The 20,126-nt window shown below is 44.4% G+C and overlaps 2 protein-coding genes across 2 annotated transcripts; both read left to right on the top strand.

Moving 5' to 3' along the window:
- The first annotated feature begins 9,063 nt into the window (after window positions 1-9,063).
- Window positions 9,064-10,002, top strand: LOC113175689 (olfactory receptor 13J1). The gene has a single exon (XM_026380007.2). It carries the CDS (start codon window positions 9,064-9,066, stop codon window positions 10,000-10,002), a length of 939 nt encoding a protein of 312 aa, XP_026235792.2.
- Window positions 10,003-16,258: 6,256 nt separating this feature from the next.
- LOC113175922 (olfactory receptor 13C2-like) lies at window positions 16,259-19,265 on the top strand. Its single transcript, XM_026380290.2, has 2 exons — window positions 16,259-16,327; window positions 18,264-19,265. The coding sequence occupies exons 1-2, from the start codon at window positions 16,259-16,261 to the stop codon at window positions 19,263-19,265; spliced, it is 1,071 nt and encodes a 356-aa protein (XP_026236075.2).
- Window positions 19,266-20,126: the final 861 nt, after the last annotated feature.

Genomic DNA, 20,126 nt, shown 5'->3' with positions numbered 1-20,126 from the left:
TACCACTTTCCAGGAAGATCTCCAAACAACTGTGAAGCTTCCCAACTGAGCTGGTGCCAGCAACTCAAGATCCTACTTTCTGTACCAAGTTTGGGACATAGTTTCCTGATTTGCAAGTTTGCTGATATAAAAAGCTAAATTCATGAAATGAAACTATATTTGAGGGTTTGCTCTTGTTGAAACAGACATAAATATCATGATTAAGCTTAGAGAAGAGGGCCTATCACTGAATGGACTGTTGGATTCTGGAAAGAGTGGATTATTTTAACACGGATCACAGATATAGTCCCTTCCCCCAGGATTTTCTAGCAGTGAGAAGCTAACAGATCCCAAGAAGGCCTACATAGCTGGTAGCACCTAGACTCTGTCTACCAGATTCCTAGATCTGTGATCCTGCTGACATAGTGATACACTAGAGCTTTGGAGTCCAGAATTTCACAGCAATTCCAACCCCCATTCGCAAAGGTTGCAAGAAGTGACCCAATGTCCACCAGGGGGAACCCAGGAGCTAGTCAGGTCATCTCAAGTCAATCCTGCACCCATGGACAAGACTACACATGCACCCCCAAAACACAAAAAGAATCCAACAGTAGGAAAAAATATATATGCTTAGGTAAATCACTTCATTAACATATTAGAAGAAGAACCACATGATCAGGATATGGCAAAAGGCCTGGATTAGTGGAGAGATAATTTTGTTGGAGAGAAAATTTGATTTTGTAAAAATGTCATTGCTGTGTCTCAAATTAGCCCAGAAATTAAAGGCAAAATCCTAGATGAATTTTTTTATGAAATATGACAGGTTGATTGCAAAATTTATCTGGAAAAGAAAATGTACAAGAATAGCCAAGAAATTATTGAAAACAGGCTGGCAAGAGGGGATTTAGACTAGTAGATAACAACAAAAAACTATAAATCACAATAAAATGTTTCTGGAAATTGAAACAGTGTGAGATGAGGACAGCAAGAGAAAATAAAATTTCTTCAGAACATATCAGTGGGTGCAGAAAGAGACTCATAAATACCTGTGAAATTATCTCACAGTAAAGGTCGTGTTTTCAAATCAGTGAGAAAACAGTGACCTTTATAACCAAATTTGCTGTCAAAAGTAAATAAGCTCATCCTACCTCAGTGCATAAATAAATAAGTTCCAGATAAAATAAGAGTCAAATTGAAAAATGAAGAATGAGAATATATTTAAAATCTTGGGAACATGAAGCAAGAGACAAAAAGAAAAAGAAATTTGACTACCCCAAATAGTAAAGCTTCTATAAAACAAAAGATATAAAACAAATGAACAAGGCAAATGACATAAAATGTTTGTCACAGAGATAATAAACAGAAGAATACTATGGAGAATATACAAAGGACTTCTGAATATCAATATTTTCAAAATTCCAAGAGCTTTGTAATGTTGTGAACAACCAATAAAAACATAAAAATAAATAAATTTTCAAAATTGGTAGGAGAAAGGCAAAAAACATGAAGAGATAATAAACAATTTTTTCATAGCAAAAAATATAGCCCATGGATATATGCTTAGCGTTCTTGTAATCAAAAAATGTAAAAATAAAACAATTATATTTTTATTTTCATACATTATAATGCAAAATTTAAAAGACTAATAATACCCAGAACAGTTAAGGTATGGAGAAGTGGGTACTGCTGTACCCTTGATGGAAAGTTAAATTAAGATATTTTTGAGGGTTATTTGATGACACTTGTAAAAAATTTAAGTAAACATACCTTTGATCTAGCAATTCTCTATCAAGATAGCTAGCCTAGGGAGTATTTGATTTGGTTTTTTGTTGTTGTTTTGGTACTGAGATTGAACCCAGTAGCCTTTACCACAATGCTACAACCTCAGTCCTTTATAAAATTATTATTATTTTGACACAGGGTCTCACTAAGTAATTAAGGGTCTTTCTAAGCTGCTGAGATTGGCCTCAAACTTTCAATCTTTTTGCCTTGGCCTCCCAAGTTGCTGGCATTACAGGCATACAGCACCACTCCTGGCTAGAGAGGTATTTGGACATGTGTCAAAGAGTTGGGTGAATTCTTTGCAGCATTATTTGCATGAAAAAAGAAAATTACTGTCTATACCCTAAATGTCTACCAACAGAAAATGCTTAAATAAGCTATAGTATATCATACAATAAATTATTATGTATTACTTTCTAAAAAACAAGTAATTATATAGAACTGTCTGAAAGCACATTATGATTTATTAAAAGCAAGTCTCACATATTAAGGAAAGACATAGAAGATTATACAAGACCCAAATAGAACTTTTAAAGATTAAAAAAATACAATTTTTGAGATTAAAAATTACATTAGATGACTAAATGCAATATGTTGTCCTGGATTACCTCCAGGAAACAGAAAAAGGATATTAATGGATAAAATGGTAGAATCTAAATAAAGTCTGTAGTTTAGTTAATGTACTGATCGTAGTTAATTGTGACAAGGTTAATAATTTTGATAAATGTACCATGGTTATATAAGATGTTCACATTAAGAGAAATGAAATGAAAAGAATACAGGAAATCTATGTGCTATCTTTAGAACTCTCCTGCAAACCTAAAACTTTTTTAAAAAATAAAAAAGTTGTCTAAAAAGTACATTGGATAGAATTGATAGCAGATTAGAACCTACAGGAGAAATGTTAGTAAACTTGGTGGCCCAACAAAAGTCCCTATCAGGTGCTGAGAGATAGCTCAGTGCATGTGCAAGGTCCTGGGTTTGATTCCCTGCAGTGAAAACAACAAACTCTTACAACTCAGTAATACAAAGTCAGAAAACCCAATTTGAAAGTGAGCAAATGATCTGAACACATACTTTCCCAAAGAAAGATTCACAAATGACCATTATGTACATAAAAGATGCTCATCCTTTTTGGTCATTAGGGAAATGCAAATCAAAACCACAAGATACCACCGCACTATAACTAGAATGGCTATTTTTTAAAAAAGAAGAAGATGATGATAATATTAATTGGTGAGGGTGTGGAGAAGTTGAAACTCTCATAGATTGTTAATGGGAATGTAAAAGGAAGTAGCCATTTTGGAAAACAGTTTGGCAATTTCTCAAAAGGTCACTTATTGAGTTACCATCTGATCCAGCAATTCTGCTCCTAGGAAAATATTCAAAAGAAATGAAAACACATGTTCACCCACAAAATCTCATCATAGTGGCCTTATTCAAACAGCCTGAAAGAAGAAACAACACAATGTCCATCAAAATGTGGAATATCTCTGCAATTGAATATTACTTAGCAATAAACAGTATACTAAATCAAAGAAAGTAGTCACAAATGGACACATATTTTAGGATTCTATTTATTTTAAATGTCCAGAATAGGCAATTTAAGAGAGACCGTAGATTGGTGATTTCCTGAGATTGAAGAAGGTTTGAGGGTTAAAGCAGAAAGATAACTGATTGGTATGGGGTTTCATTTGGAAGTAATAAAAATGTTCTAAAATTGGTCAGGTGCAGTGACACCTACCTGTAATCCCCAGCTACTTGGGAGTCTAAGGCAGTATACCAGCTTCAGCAACTTAGCAAGACCCTGTCTCAAATGAAAGACTAAAAACGACTGGGATATAGGTCAGTGTTAGGGCACCCCTGAGTTCAATACTCACTACTGAAAAAAAAAAGTTCTAAACTTGATTGTGATGATGGTTGCACAACTATGTGAATATACTAAAATCTATTGAATTGTACACTTTAATTGGATTTATGATATTTTAATTATAGCTAAATAAAGATACTTTTTAAAAAGAACTATTTAAAAATGTAAGGTGGATGACTCAAAATAATTATGCTGATGCAAAAAAGCTATATACATGTGTATATATACACACATAAGCACACACATATATATAAATACATTTTTGTTGTTGTTGTTGTACTGAGACAACCCAGGCACACCACTGAATTATATGCCTAGCCCTTTTTATTTTGATTTTGAGACAAGTGCAAGTTCCTGAGGCTGGACTTGAACTTACTGGTCTTCCTGCTTCAGCCTCACAAGTAGCTGGGATTGCTCTTAATTAAACCAGATTTGGAAAAGAGTACATGCTGCATAATTTCATTTACATAAAATACTAGAAAATACAAGTAATCTACAGTTACAGAAATCAGATCAGTGGTTGCTTTTTGGAGCCAAGAGGAATGGACTAGCAAGGGCACAAGAAAACTTTATGGAATGATAGGTAAGTTTATTATCTAAATGGTGGTCATGATTTCATGGCTATATACATATATTAAAACTCATCTAATTATATGATATGAATATGTGCAGTTGTACATTCCTTAATAAAGCTGCAGCCAAAAAAGCATACTAAAAAAGTACATATGATCACAAAATCTATTTCTATGTATAGATCTACATATGCAAATAACTAAAAAAATGTGTATGTGGGTGTGGGGGGGTGTGCATTTTATAACACTGGTTACATTTGAGGAAGGGGGCTGTAGGGGATGGAAAGGAAGTGTCACTTTTATATTACATACTTCTGTATTTAAATTTTTTACAAGAATATTTTATATGTATTACTTTTGTAAGTAAATAAAAAACTAATAAAATTACTTGTTTTTAAATAATAAAATAAAACTTAACAATAACAACACCCAGTTACAAAATAAAACGATGCTATTTTTATTTTATTTTTGCAGTTCCAGGGAACAAGCCCAGGCCTGAGATCATGCCAGGCAAGCACTCTAGCACCACCGAGCCACATCCCCAGTCCTATGATATCGTTTTAAAGAGGCTCGGAAGCCTGCAAAATCATGGACTCTGTAAACTAGAAGGAACTTCCTGAAGGAACCATCGGGATGGATGTTTTGAACAAGGAAGTGGGAGCTGCTGAGGAAGGGGGAAAACAGTCACTGGCTCCCAAGGGCAGACCAGCTCTGCATTGGCTGAGGGACATAAGGTTCAAGAGTGGACAAATGGGGCTGGGGATGTGACTCAAGTGGTAGCGCGCTCGCCTGGCATGCGTGCGGCCCGGGTTCGATCCTCAGCACCACATACAAACAAAGATGTTGTGTCTGCCAAAAAAAACAACAACCAACAACAACCAACAAACAACAACCAACAACCAACAACAACCAACAACCAACAACAACCAACAACCAACAACAACCAACAACCAACAACAACCAACAACCAACAACAACCAACAACAACCAACAACAACCAACAACCAACAACAACCAACAACCAACAACAACCAACAACAACCAACAACAACCAACAACAACCAACAACCAACAACCAACAACCAACAACAACCAACAACCAACAACCAACAACCAACAACCAACAAACAACAAACAACCAACAACAACCAACAACAACCAACAACCAACAACCAACAACCAACAACAACCAACAACAACCAACAACCAACAACCAACAACAACCAACAACCAACAACAACCACAAACAACAACAACCACAAACAACAACAACCACAACATTTTATTAAAAACAAAATCTCTCACTCTCTCTCTCACTCTCTCTTAAAAAAAAAAAAAAGAGTGGACAAACGGGGGACGGGGGTGGGGGCCAGACTGGGGCTGTGGCTCCGCAGTAAACTCGTTGGCCTAGCACATGAGAGGCCATGGGTTCAATCCTCACAGAAAAGTAAATAAAATAAAGGTATTGTGTCCAACTACAACTAAAAAATAAATATTAAAAATCAGCGTCAGAATGAACAGTACTTCTGCCTCATTGATGATGCTGAGCTGGTTCCTGCACCTCTCAAGGGCAGTCTTTGGTTTGTATAGTGAATATCAGACAGGATGGCCTTTAGGGACGTCCTGCTCTGATATTATAGAATTCTATCTGTGTCTCTTCATCCTGGTCACTCCCTGACTCACTCTATCCAGATTTTGCACTTTTTTAAGATCCTTATGGGAGCTGGACCATCCCCCTGACTCCCAGGAAAGCAACTCTGCCTATCATTTGTTCACTTACTCATTCATTTATTTTTAAATTTGTTCATAGAGAATTGCTTCTGCATTCATTTAATTGATCATTTAACCATTATGTATTCATTCTGTAAACACTCCTGGACCAGCACTGACTGGGGACTGACCTGTGAGGATGGATCCCTGGCCGTGAGCCACTGTCTCCAACTTTTCCACGCCAATTAAAATCTCTAAGTAGATTGTGTAATTGGGTCTTTGGGACATCATCCCTGAAGCACCCCCAAAGTTTCTAAACTGGGCACATTTCTGCTTCTCCTCATAAATTACCTTGAGAATTGAGCAGTCCCTTGGTACACAGAGAGCTTTGAAAAGTGCCACCTCCATTTGGCCTGCCTGCTCCCCCACGCTGTCCGTTAGCCAGGATGGAGCTGGAAGCTGCCCAGGCCAGGGACTTCCTGCTTCCTACAGAAACTATTGCAGACTGTTCAGCCCTGAGCCCACCAGAGTTCTACTGTATCTGACACACTTCAGAGAACACCACCAAATTCTAAGCACTTGGAATAATTCTGCTCAATTCTAAAAGCTTCACTTAATTAAATCCACTTTCAAATGCTTCACTGAATTTCATGAGAGTAAATTTTCTGTTTTGGAATCTTGGCTGAAGTATACCCACCATAATCCTCTGCACAGAAGAGGCTCAGGCCAATTTCATTGACCTGTGACCCCCTAGGGCTAGTCAGAGACTCTAGTCTCAAACCTTCAGAAACATCTTCCAGGTAACCAGGGACACAGACCCAAAAGAGCCTGAAGGTAAGTGGGAAATGGGGAAGTGCAGGTCGGGGAAGAAGTCAGGATTCTGAGGAATAACTGGGACCTTGGCTTCCATTCCCACTCACTGTGTTACTCTGTGTAAGCACCTTCCCCTCCCTGGGCCTGGGTCTTCATGTACAACAAGGGGGTAGTCCAGCTAATCCATACAACCCCTCCCAGCTTTGCCAGAGGGTCATCCAAGCTGGGAGAAACCCATGTTTGGAAGCCACCTACCCATTCAGTTTACCCCAGTCCCTGGAAGTCATTACAAGACAGGAAGAAATTGGCTGTGGCCAAGCTGGTGCCCTCAATGTGGCCTCTAGAACCTGAGAGAGGAGAAGAAGGAGATGACAGCCCAGTGGGCTGGTAGGAGTGGGCAACAGGCAGAAAGAGAGTGAGAGAGGCAAGCAGCAGCCTAAAAGTACAAATGCAAGACCATGGAGCCCAAAGGAGAGGGAGGACTCCTTATTGGGTCTCAGAGTGACCTCCCAGTTCACACTCCCCCTGACAACTCTAGACACAGTCTGGTTGAGGCCAGACCTTCCACCTGAGGCCTAGGACTAGATCAGAGATTTCTTTTGCTGCAGAAATAGCCCTTAATTCCCAAAGGTAAGGTTCAGGGTATAAGGATACATTCTGAACCTGGTGACTTATCATGTGAGAGGAAGGAGTATTCACGGGGGCCACCTTGCCTGGTCACCTGACAGGCAGGAGAGTCCCACTGTACCCTTCAGGTGGTGTGTTAGCAAAAGAAAAGAAGAAATGGGCTTCCCATCACTAGGGGTGTGCAAAAAGAAGCAGGGTGAGGCCAAACCTGGGAAAGTAGAGGGAATTTCTTCCTGGAAAGTATTTGGATTCAGTGACCTGGGAGAATACTTGTCCTGACTTATCCCCTAATGCCTGGCACATAATAGTTCATCAGTTACTTCTTGATTTGGGAATGAATAAACAAGGGAAGAATGAAAATAGGAAAACATTGCACGCACGTGAGGCAGAGCAGAACCTCCCCGCCCAAGGCTTTGGCCAAGGGTCTCATAGGGTGGGAAAGGCACCATGCCAGGTGCTCTGAAACATTGAGGAGAGATTGAGTAATGCTGCTTAGCAGGTGAGAAGATTGTGGGGAGGACATTGGAGAAGGACCATCATCTAGAACCATAGGCTTTTGGGGTTTGATGGGAGCAACTGTCCCCTCTAAACATGGTGTTGTGGTCATAATGTTGGGAGGGCTGTATTTGAGATTCACTTCACCAGAGACCGACCGTACAACCTCAGTTTCCCGACCTATACCAGGGAGAGCCAAGTTGACCTCTCAGGGCATTTCCATGGGAACATCCTCAGAGTACACACAGACAAGCAGCCCTGGCTCTGGCCCAGAGGAAATAGGGATTTGGGGTTAGGTCAGGAGGTCTTGTTAAATTTTAGCTAGAAAGCCCACAATGAAGGCAGATTCATGTACATCTTCATGTACATGAAACCCAAGAGCTAACACATACAAAGTAAATGACAAAGCAGGCCCTGTGGGGACAGGTGGATGTGCCCACTGATAGACTTAGAGGCCAGCAGCCCCACTGAAGCAAGTCACAATGTACAATTTGTACATGGAAACCTCAGTACCTGAAGACTAGACCCACTGCTGCAACTGAGGGATAAAGGACGTTGCAGACCATAGGAACAGTGTAAGCAATGGCTCAGAGGTTGCCTGAAAACCAAGAGGACCTTCAGAGACCATCTAGCCAAGGGGTTGTCAAGTGTGGTACCTGTGCCAGCAGCATCACTCACACCTACTCAGTCAGAACCTCTGGAAGGGAGTGGTGTCAACAACGTGTATTTTAACAAACTTTCCAGGTGATTCTAGTGTTCGTTCAAGTTGCAGCCCCTGGGTTCCCAAAGTATGTTCACAAACACTTATCTACAGCAGATTAAGGAGTGTTTTGAAATGAGTATCCAGGGTCAAATCAGCTTGGAGAGCACAAGTTCTACACTGCATTTGGAGGATGCTGAATTACATTAGCATATCAAAGGTTTCCTATAAAGAGCTTTGTTTGTTTTCATTAATCCAGCCTGACCTCAAGGTGATTTTTAAGATTGCCCACCCCCACTTCCATGAACACTCTCTTAGGGAATCACTGTTCTGAATCCTCATTTTTCATATAGGTAAACTGAGGTCTACAGAGGGTGGGGGGATTGCCCTAAAGTCACAGAGATTGTATCTGAGAGCAGAAGACCCTAGCAATCCACCCCATCCCACAACAGGCTCCTTGAGCTCCCACCACATGTGCCCTCTCTCCTCCCATCCCAGCTGTGTGGCCTACCCACATGGAGTCTGTCAACAGGACTGTGGTCTCTCAGTTCTTCCTGAAGGGATTTTCTGGCTACCCACTCCTGGAGCATCTGCTCTTCCCACTCTGTTTAGCCATGTACCTGGTGACCCTGCTGGGGAACACGGCCATTGTGGCAGTGAGCATCCTCGACGCCCGCCTGCACACACCCATGTACTTCTTCCTGGGCAACCTCTCCATCCTGGACATCTGCTACACATCCACCTTTGTGCCTCTGATGCTGGTTCACCTCCTGTCATCTCAGAAGACCATCTCCTTTATTGGCTGTGCCATCCAGATGTGTCTGAGTCTGTCCACAGGCTCCACAGAGTGCCTGCTGCTTGCCATCATGGCCTATGACCGCTGTCTGGCCATTTGCCGACCACTCAGGTACCCCGTGCTCATGAGCCCCGGGCTCTGCCTGCTGCTGGCGGGAGCTGCCTGGGTGCTCTGCCTCCTCAAGTCAGTGACTGAAACAGTCATCGCCATGAGGCTGCCATTCTGTGGCCACCACATGGTTAGTCACTTCACCTGTGAGATCCTGGCAGTGCTGAAGTTGGCCTGTGGTGACACATCAGTCAGCGAGGCCTTCCTGCTAGTGGGTGCCATCCTGCTGCTGCCTGTGCCCCTGACCTTTATTTGCCTGTCCTACATGCTAATCCTGGCCACCATCTTGAGGGTACCCTCAGCTGCCGGCCGCCGCAAAGCCTTCTCCACCTGCTCAGCACACCTGGCGGTGGTGTTGCTTTTCTATGGCACTGTCATCTTCATGTACATGAAACCCAAGAGCAAGGAGGCCCGCATCTCTGATGAGGTCTTCACAGTCCTCTACGCCGTGGTCACACCCATGCTTAACCCCGTCATCTACAGCCTACGGAACAAGGAGGTGAAGGAGGCTGTCAGGACAGTGTGGGGCAGGAGAAAGGCCTGTAGGTGAGAAAGGGAAGGGCTCTGCATGGCCGAGGGGCTCGGTGTCATGGTGAGGTTACTGAATACCAATGGCAATGTGGGGCAGGGCACAGGGTTACATGTACCTTCATCCTAGGATGGAAGCACCAAGTCCCACTAATCCTGCCACAGAATAGCTCACAAATCACCCTTTGCTCCTCGCCTTGCTATGGTCCCAGGCTTTCACTCAGCCTTTACAACCTACTGTCTGTCTTAAGACTTTTGTCTTATTCCTCCTCTAATCTGTCCTCATTTGGGCATCCAGAGAGCAAATGGGATCATATCCCTCTTCTGATGGACACCTGGGATAGGCCTTCAGGACACTGGGGGTGCTCTTCAAGGCCCTCACAGCTGACCCCACCTGATGTAGCTCCCTAGCCTTGCACCCCACAGTCTCCCACCTCACAGCCACACACCAGGTAAATGTGAGCCTTGCCCTTCCTTACTCTCCCCAACTCGGAGCTCTTTTTGGGTTCTCCCCATAAGGCAGCCTCCCCCAGCACACACTACACATATAAATGGACTGCCTGGCCCTTCAGGCTCAGCCTCATGCCACCTTAACCAGGAAGCCACCCCACTCTGTCCCTTTCACTGTGACTCTCCTGTGCTCTTGGTTTCCCGTAATTACTCCAAAACCAGTGAGTGTCTGATACCCCTCTGTCCCAGAGTCCAGTCTTGCCTGACCTCAGGCCCCTCACAAGTTTTCTAAATATATAAATGAGCACAGGTGTAGCCATTATATTGTCAGAGCCTGAGTCCTCAAGGATGAGCAGAGCTGAGATGGAGTTGGATGACAGGCAAGGCCTAGCCCCTCTGGGAAGGCACAGTAGATGCAGCAATGATGCCTCAAGTCCAACATCCCCACACGTGTCTGACCCTGGGACACTAACCACCCAGAGCTGCCCCAGCTGGAGCCCTGAACTTCCCACTTTAGCAGCAGCAGCAGCAGCCCCCGTTCTCAGTACTCCTACCTAGAAACATCACCTGGCTCTAAGGGAACTTGCTCTTCATCATTCACCTACCCCTGGGACCTGGACTGAAGTGGACTGTCTCCTTCCAGGATTGGATATATGTATCCTATTCTTCATGCCCAACGACAGAAGTGTGTTTAAATAAATTCTGGTGAAGGTTCAGTGATGAAATGTGATACAGTCGCTAGGAAACCTATTTTGTGAAGAATTTGATGATGAAATGTTCACAATACAATAGGAAAAAAAAAGCAGATCAGAAGACATCATATTTAATACATTCCTGATTTTATTTTTTAAAAGTATCTTTCATAAACCAATGCAAAAAAAGTATGTAGAAAATTCTGGAAAACTATGAAAAAATAGATATAATTCCTCTGGGTGATAGGATTACAGATAAGTATTGTTACCTTATTCTTTTCAATATCATCCAATATTTCTGAAATGAATATGACTTTGGACTTAAAAAACAGTTATTTCTTGCAATAATATTACAAGAAGGAAGGAAGATGATATGTTCGAAGACAGCCCAGGCAACCTAATAACATGCTGTCTCAAAGTAAAATATGAAAGAAGAACTGGGAATGTAGTTCAAAGATAGAGGGTCCCTGGTGGTGGGGGGTAGTGGGGAGAATGAAGAAAGGGAGGGAGAGAGAGACAGAAAGGAAAAAGAAAGTCATTAAGTGCCGCAGTCTGGCTGGGCACAATTCAGGAGCCACTTGTCAAAAGAAACAAACTTTATTTTTAAAACTACAAACGCCAAACAAAACAGCTCCTCAGGAAAAACCCTCAGAGACCAACTGCCACCACCGACTTCCACAAGCCTCTCCCGCACACCCCAACAACCACCTCCCACAATCCTCCTGCTCTTGAGGCCGATTGGCTAGGTCGCATGGGCGGAGCCAAAGAAGTCCCCCAATGAGCAGTTCCGTAGTCTGAAGGGCAGGGAAACAGCCCAATGAACATGACCGCAGAGGAGCCAATCAGCTAGATGTTGCTGGGGCCGCTGTGAGCCAATCATCAGCTGGCAGTCTGAAGGGCAGGGAAACAGCCCAATGAACATCACCGCAGAGGAGCCAATCAGCTAGATGTTGCTGGGGCCACTGTTAGCCAATCATCAGCCGGCAGCTGGAAGTTTGCTGGGGCCCCTTTGGCTGTGGCTCTCAACAATTAAGAAATCTATTTTAAGAAATGGGAGATCTTCTTGCTCTATAAAAGAGGACAAAGGATAGGGCCTGAGCCAAGGGCTGGGAATTGAGGAAGACATAGCAGTTTCCAGACACTTGATGAGGCTGAACCAGGCAGACAATGAAGCAGACAGGGTGGGGCTGAGAAATATGTGGAGGATGTTGACATATATATATGTGCAATGATATTTGGGAAATAGGGATTTAATACATGACAAAATACATTATATATACAATCTCTGGGATTACAGATATGGGTGAGGGAGAGGGAGGACTGTGGGCTGATGCCAGTTTCAGGCTTGACTGTGGGCATTGACTTGCCACCACTGAACCCTGAGATGGGGAAGATGAGCTGAGCAGGAGGGGACAAAGGAGACAGAATGCGTCTGTTGAACTCAAGTGTCCACAGGGCAATCAAAGAGCACTGTTCTGTGAACAGATGGAATAAGTGCGAATAGTCTTCCAATTGTTTACCTTGACCTGTGCTCCTGATAAAATTCCAGAGCACAAATCATAATATAATGTGACAACAGATACCTTCTGCTGTTTATTAAAGTCTGCTTTTCAGTATCTGAATTGTGTGAATTTGTTTACCCTTATGGTGAAAGGACAGGAAGAAGGGGGGCAAGGAAGAAACAAACCTGTACACACCCACGAGCCTGAGTAGATCCTGGCTAGAAAAGTTCCCTTGGTCTCCACATGATGAAGCAATGGATTCTCTTTCAGTTTGAATAAACTCAGGTCCTGCAGCAATCCTGGAAGGAGACAGCCCACTTCAGTCCAGGTGACCAGACCTGGTGAAGGAGAGAGCCACTCTCAGAACCTGTAGTATCCAGGGGGCTGGACTACAATGAGACCATCATCAGATTCTCTGTCCAGTCTCTTTGCTGTGGCCACTTCACCCCAGCAAGCCACTCAAGGGACAGTGAAAGGAACTTAGGTCCCTCAGATGCCCAACCTGCAACTTTGTGTCATTACAGAGTTTGAACTTTAAATTGGGCAGGGACTACCAGGTCCCTGAGAGCAAAATGCAAACAGGCTGTCTGCATGGCAGGGGACCAGGACGCTAGTCCTTGGGGCCCCTCAGCCTGGCCTACCCCAGCACAGTGCACCTGCTGGTAATGAACTCATCAATTCGTCCATGGCTCCCCCAAGCCTCAGGTCATCTTACCTGGCTCCAGCTCTCTGCATACAATTCTGCCACAGGCCAGTGGTTAGGAGGAGCAGTCATCTGGTGTGTGAGTCTCATAAAAGCTTTTTAAAACATTTCAAAGCCAGAATATTTGCTTGGAGAAGGAGACACAAGAATAATAATAGTATCATCCACCACTTGCTGCATATTGACCCCAGGCCAGGCTCTGCAGGAAGAGCTCTACTTCAACTCACTGGATCCTCAATTGACACTCACCCAACAAGGAAATGCCACTACCTCTTGTTACAGGTAAGGAACTAGATTGATAAAACTGTTAACAAGTGACAGGGATGGGATCCTCAATCAGTGTGACTCCAAAGCCCACCCCAACACCTCTGACACACAAGAGGAAGTGGTGACACAGGAACCCAGATCCCAGGCATTACAAAATCTGGACCTGTGCTGGGCAGGCATTGCACACCTGTAATCTGCACAATCCAGAGGCTGAGGCAGGAGGACCCTAATTGTAAAGCACAGCAACTAAGGGAGGCTCTAAGCAACTTAGTGAGACCCTCTCAAAATAAAATTTTAAAAATAATAAAAAGGGCTGGGGATGTGGCTCAGTGGTAAAGTGCCTCTGGATTCAAACCCAAGTACCAATTAAAAATAAATAAATAAAAAGCTGGACCTAAAGCTTCCTGCCTGTGATGCCTTTTCCTTTATTTTAAAATGATCTGTGAAGCCTAAAATAAGCATTAAGTGGGTAAAGTTAGATTTACCAGCCAATGAGATTCATGTGATATTTACCTTACAAAGGAACTCCAGTTTCTCTGACCTCAGGATTGGAGGATTCTAGAGAGTCTGATTAAATGTCTGCAAGGTTACAGAGTCCAGAGGTCACCTAACTGACCAGCTCATTTCTCAGAAAGAGGAGCTGGATCCAGTCAGACTGCAGAACAGGAACAAAGGCCAACAATCAAACCTGGGCTCCATCCACCCACTCTAGGGCTCATTTCATGCTCACCCCACCATTCAAGAGGTGTAAAATTGTGAAGTGAACTGAAACCATTACTTTCAGAGCCGTTCAGTGTCCGATCATTCTGTGAATCTAGTCTTCTGGAAGACGACAGAGTGTGTGACATTGGCCGAGAGATGCCCTGGAATATATGGTAAAACAACATGGCACCCAGAGGCAGAGGGGCTGCTCAGCTGCTCTAGGCATGTGTTAAGAATACTCTGGGCCAGGGTATTGTGGGCAGGTGTGAAATGTGTCACAGCATTTTACTGCTGGTGGAAGATGCTCCAGGTGTCATTCCCTGGCCATAATAACTGGTAAAGCTTTTGATGGTGGAGCCTCCATCCACCAGGGTCTCTGAGGATAGGCCCCTGAAACCCACAGTGGACGTACAGCATGAGAAGGCAAGAAACCTCTGTCATGTAAAAAATATGAACCTGTGCATTAGCACAGCATAACCAAGCCATCCTAACCTGTTCTCCCCAAAGTCCTATCCTTTGCCTGGGTTGTAGTAAAAGCTGTTGGGCACCTGCAACATTGGCTTTTCTATACTCAGACTCCTTTCTTTGGGCTGCTTTTATTTGCCAGGAATGTGCCATACTCTGACCCTTAAGTTGCAAGGAAACTCACCATGCCCCTGATGTAGCTCTCCAGAAAGAGCAACTCTTCCCACAGGCAGGAGCCTGGATCACAAGACTCATCTCCCAGCAATCACAATGGTGGCATCATTCTATTGAAGAGTGTGATGGACAGGGAAGCGGGTAAGGAGTGTTAGTCCCAAGGTGAGACACTGGGATGAGATTTTGGGACGAATAGCAGCTCTGGATTTCAATGAATGCTTAGTTCCATTAGAATGGCAATCACTGATACTCCTGGGCAGGGCACTTGGAGCGTGACAGTGATGAACCAGACACAGCGCTTTTGCTTCAATTGCTCATTATTCAACAGTCTAGTCAGAGAGAATCAGCAATCTAGCCAGAATTCAAGGCACAATGAAATTAATCTGTGTTAATGCAGGGCAACCATCCTGTAGTTTGGGTGGACAGTCCTTCATAGCCATCAAAGTGAGCTACATGCAGAAAGTGCAGGGTTAACTCAGCCTATAAGAATAAGTAGACCATGGCAGTAGTCTGGCCAAGCAGGTGTGTGTGAGGGGTGGTGTGGAAGTGAGGCAAGAGAGCAGGCCACAATCTTGCCAGAAGCCTCAAATACCTGCACCTCTCCCTCTTGGGTCTTTGGTAAGAGACCAGAGTGAGGAGAGAGATGCAAACTCAGGGAATTACCACCTTCCTCTGCCTGAAAAAAAAAAGTCAGAATTTGAAATGAACATAGGTCTGTTGTAAGTGCACACAGAGCTGAGACAGAGCCCTCCCAGGGCTTCTTTCCAGATTTCAGATTTGACAATTGTCTTTATACCCCAGACTCATGGACAATACTGGAGGTCTAAAACAAAGGAGGAAAGAGATGTGTCCAAGGTTGCTGGGACCCAGAGAGTGAATAAATGAATATAAACTCCAGGAGGGTAGAAGACATGACTATTTCTGCTGTATTCTCAGTACCTGGTACAGGCACCCCCTCGTAGTACTTGCCCAGTGACTAATCGTCAAGTAGGAAATGAAGGACACAGCACACTGGGCATTTCTTTATCTTTGTGCCAATCTAAGCCCAAGGATCTCTGCTTTCAAATGTTCATATGGATAATTTAAGGGGAATTACTGACCCAGATTGAGCAACTGCCATGTAAATTGCAGATTACAGAAACTGTCCCTTAACAAGCACCTTAATTCAGGTTAAAGAAAGGAAAACCTGCATCAGCCCTCCACGGAGCCCTTGTCTTGAGAGGTGACAAGTACAGACCAAGCAGGTGCCTGTGGTTGAAGTTTCAATCTTCCATCTGGAGCCCCAGTAATATGTGGCTGTACCACCCTGGGTGGCTTACAATCATGTCCATGTGTGTCTCCTCTGTGCTGCACAGATCTCCGATTTTCAAAGGGAAAGCAGTTTCAGAGGCAGTGAGTCTTGGTTAATATCATACAGCTACTACATGCTGAAACAAGGAGACCATCTGGGGGATTTCTTAAACAGGAATTCAAACCTATTGAGTGCCTGCTCTTGGCAGTACCAGGTATGGGTAGTGCAGGAAGGAAGGCCATATTGTTCTGCCCTCAAGGTGTGCTAGGGAAGGCAGGCAAATCACCTGTCACATAGTAATATAAAAGGATGGCTATGAGACAACAAGAAGGCAGCAGGTAACTCTGCAAGGAACAGAGGAAAGAAGAAAGAGGAGATCCAGAGCTGGTCTCTGAAAAATGAGCAGGGAGGCCCCCACTGGCAAGAAGGGAGGACATGCCTCAATCTTGGGCAAAGTAATACAGAGTTGGGAAAGACATGGTTCAGTGGAGCATGGGGCCCATACAAACGGCAGATATGATTAAGCAGGAGCAATGAGAAAATATTCCAGCCCAAAATGAAAGACAGGCTCTATCTCTCTCCTAGTTTGTCTGACAAACCAAGAGTGGGGGGCGGGGATGCGTTATATCTACTGAACAATCAAAGTTCAACCTCACCTCCTATTTTTCCTTCACACCAGGGGCCACCTGACGCATAAGAAAGTTTTTCTGTCCTACCGACACTATTATGCTTTGGGGACATATAGGCTTGTGAATATTGACGCTGTCCTTTCCCAAGCTTGGCATAGCAGTGAAGGCTGCCTAGCAGCAAGCAGTCCCTGCCCACAATTGCCACACAACAACTGGCCACACCAAGGCCAGATTAGCTCCTGGTGTCCCCTGCTTGACTGACAGCTCTGCCAGTCTCACTTATCCTAAAAAGTAATATGGATGCTGTGGTGCAGGGGCTCTGATCCAGGAAACAAAGTTCTGGGCTCGGCAGGTGGAACAATTTACAAGATGCAAAGCCTCCTGCCTCCATCTTCAGTTTCAGCCCTCATTTTGCCCCCTGAACCCCCAAGTCTTTTCTATAGGCCTTTTATATGAAGGACAGATAAAGAAAGCACACTGCCAAGAGGCTACCTAAGGGGGCACATGGACACAAATTAAGGTTTATGACTTTGAGTATACAAGCAGAATCAGAATGTTTCTAGCATCGACTAAACATAAAATTGCCAGTTCCAGCCCTGGAAATCTCTGCAAGAGGGCCCAAAAACAGCCATTTTGGGCTTGTCCCAACAGAGACACACAAGTGAGTCACTTGTATCTCATGACCAAGGTTAAATCCTGTGACCAGCAGCTCCACTGGGGTATATATGTTTATGTGTGTCTTTAAAAAAAAAAAACACACAATAAATGGTTTATGATTCCTTAAGGAGACAGGACCATTATCGGATTTACACATCATATGAAGGCAAAATGTACCATCCTCAGGGCCCAGAGGGACACCTGCATGATCATCTATCACACACCTGCTTCTCAGAGATAATCTCACCTCAGTCAAAGAAGACAGCCAGCAAGAGGGATGAGATAGAATTTATTGATCTTATTTTTCTTACTGATGTAGACTCAGTACCTGAAACAATACCTAGCACAGACTGAATGAATCAGCAAATAAAGAAATCCGTAATGCTGAGGACATAATTCAGACATAAGAAGTCATAACGAAAAAAAAATGCTTACTTTAAAAGGTTAGAATACTTTGGATTAAAAACCACAAAATATGTCAAAGATTCTCCTCTGAGAGCTTCAGACAAGAACAGCCAGTGAGTAGTCCAGGAGGCTGAGATGCACCACATCGCCCCCTAGAAAAGGTGGGAAGAACTTCAAGCTGGGAGGACCAGCTGCAGGCCTGAAGGCCAGCCACTCTCTCCTTGTACAGATGATAAAACTTGGTTCCATAGAGGGAGGCTGACACACTGCAAGTCACACATCTACCACCCTTGGTCCCCACACCAGCAAGAGCTTCTTTCCAAAAGCTCTGTGGTCCAGATGAAAGAGCAAAGAGGATGATATAGAGGAAACAAACCAGACAGCCGTGATGGACTATGTCCTGCTGGGGCTCCATGGGCACCATGACCTAAAGGTGGTCCTGTTGGTGCTTTGCCTGGGCATCTACTGCATGAATCTGCTGGGGAACTCCCTCCTCATGGTGCTGATCATGCTGGACCCCCACCTGCACAACCCCATGTACTTCTTTCTCAGCAACCTCTCCCTCATAGACATCTGTGGCACCTCCTCCTTCATATCTCTCATGCTCACCAACTTCCTACAGACCAGAAGTACCATCTCCTTCCCAGCCTGTGCCCTACAGATGTTTTTGACCCTGGCTTTGGGCACTACAGAGTGCCTGCTCCTGGCTGCGATGGCCTATGACCGTTATGTGGCTATCTGCCACCCACTCAGGTACACAGAGCTCATGACTCCACATATGTGCATACAGATGGGAGCACTGAGCTGGGGGACAGGCTTTGTCAATTCACTGCTACAGTCCATCCTGATCTGGTGCCTCCCCTTCTGTGGCCACAATGTCATCAACCACTTCTTCTGTGAGATCTTAGCAGTGCTGAAACTCGCCTGTGGGGACATCTCCCTTAATGCCCTGGTATTGATGGTGGCTACAACCATCCTGACAGTGACCCCTCTCCTGCTCATCTGCCTCTCCTACATTTTCATCCTGGCTGCCATCTTTTGGGTTCCCTCTACTTCAGGCCAGCGCAAAGCCTTCTCCACCTGCTCTGCACACCTCACAGTGGTGGTGATTTTCTATGGGACCATCTCCTTCATGTACCTCAAGCCTAAGGCAAAGAATCCCAATGTGGATAAGATTATCACACTGTTTTATGCCGCTGTGACACCCTCACTGAACCCCATCATCTACAGCCTAAGAAATGCAGAGGTGAAAGCATCTGTCACAGCTCTGCTTGGGGGAGGTCTGCTCACTAGAAAATTCTCCCACGTTTACTGTTGCCCTCTGACTCTGTCAGTCAACATGAGCTAGCCTATCTTGTGGTAATGGAATCATTAATTAAGTGGCTTAAAACCAACAGATTTCTCACTTATGCCCCAGGTCCATAAGGGCTTGGCTGGGGTTCTGCTCTGCTTCCTTTTATCTACCCTTCACCTCCACTACAGGACCCATGGCAACAAAGCACTTACCATCTGTAACATGGCTGGGCACCATTACAAAACAAGAAGAGAAGGTGTTCTTTCGCTACCTTCACACCCACCTTCTTCCAGACTATCACTCCAGGGTCGTGGAGCACCTTCAGGCCCACCACAAGACACAGAGGTACCAGCTTTCATTGTTGTCTCCAGCTGCTCCCAAGGCTCTGTCCCTCTAGTCTCTAAAAGAAATTCCTCACATTCCTCATAGTGGTTCTGCCATTGAAGTCTAGCCCCAATTGATCCATCACTCTTTTGACCGAGACCCTTCATGGCTCCCCATCACCACAGCATTAAGTCCAAATCCTTGCTGAGTCTTCCAGGCCCCCTGAGTCTGGCAGCATCTGCTTCTTTGGCCTGACTTCCACATCCCCCTCCACACTGCCTGGCCCATCACTACATCCTCTGCACTGCCCCCACCTCCAGGTCTTTGCTCCTGCTGTTCTCAGTCACACTGGGGTGAGTTTTCAAAGCCAGCTCAGACACCATCTCTTTCATGCATTCTTCTCTGATGCACTTTGAGATTGTCCCCTTTATATCCTACAGCACCTTTCACTTTTCCTGTCTCATCCTGACTTGTGACATTTCCTCCTCATCAGAGCTCCTTGGGGGCAGCATGCCACCAGGTCTCACCTACTGCTGTAGCTCTGGGAGGGCTTTCTCTACAGCAGATTTCCTGAACTGACTTGTTACCCAG

Source organism: Urocitellus parryii, chromosome 4 (genome assembly GCF_045843805.1).
Source record: "Urocitellus parryii isolate mUroPar1 chromosome 4, mUroPar1.hap1, whole genome shotgun sequence".
Classification (NCBI taxonomy): domain Eukaryota; kingdom Metazoa; phylum Chordata; class Mammalia; order Rodentia; family Sciuridae; genus Urocitellus; species Urocitellus parryii.
The sequence above is the reverse complement of the archived record's forward strand: the minus strand, read 5'-3'. Positions and strand labels throughout refer to the sequence as shown.

Bases quoted from the DNA above. Each gene is read 5' to 3' on its own strand.
- LOC113175689 (XM_026380007.2), top strand. From the start codon at position 9,064: ATGGAGTCTGTCAACAGGACTGTGGTCTCTCAGTTCTTCCTGAAGGGA.
- LOC113175922 (XM_026380290.2), top strand. From the start codon at position 16,259: ATGTCCATGTGTGTCTCCTCTGTGCTGCACAGATCTCCGATTTTCAAA. The intron at 16,328-18,263 runs GTGAGTCTTGGT...TCCAGATGAAAG, and splicing joins GGAAAGCAGTTTCAGAGGCA to AGCAAAGAGGATGATATAGA.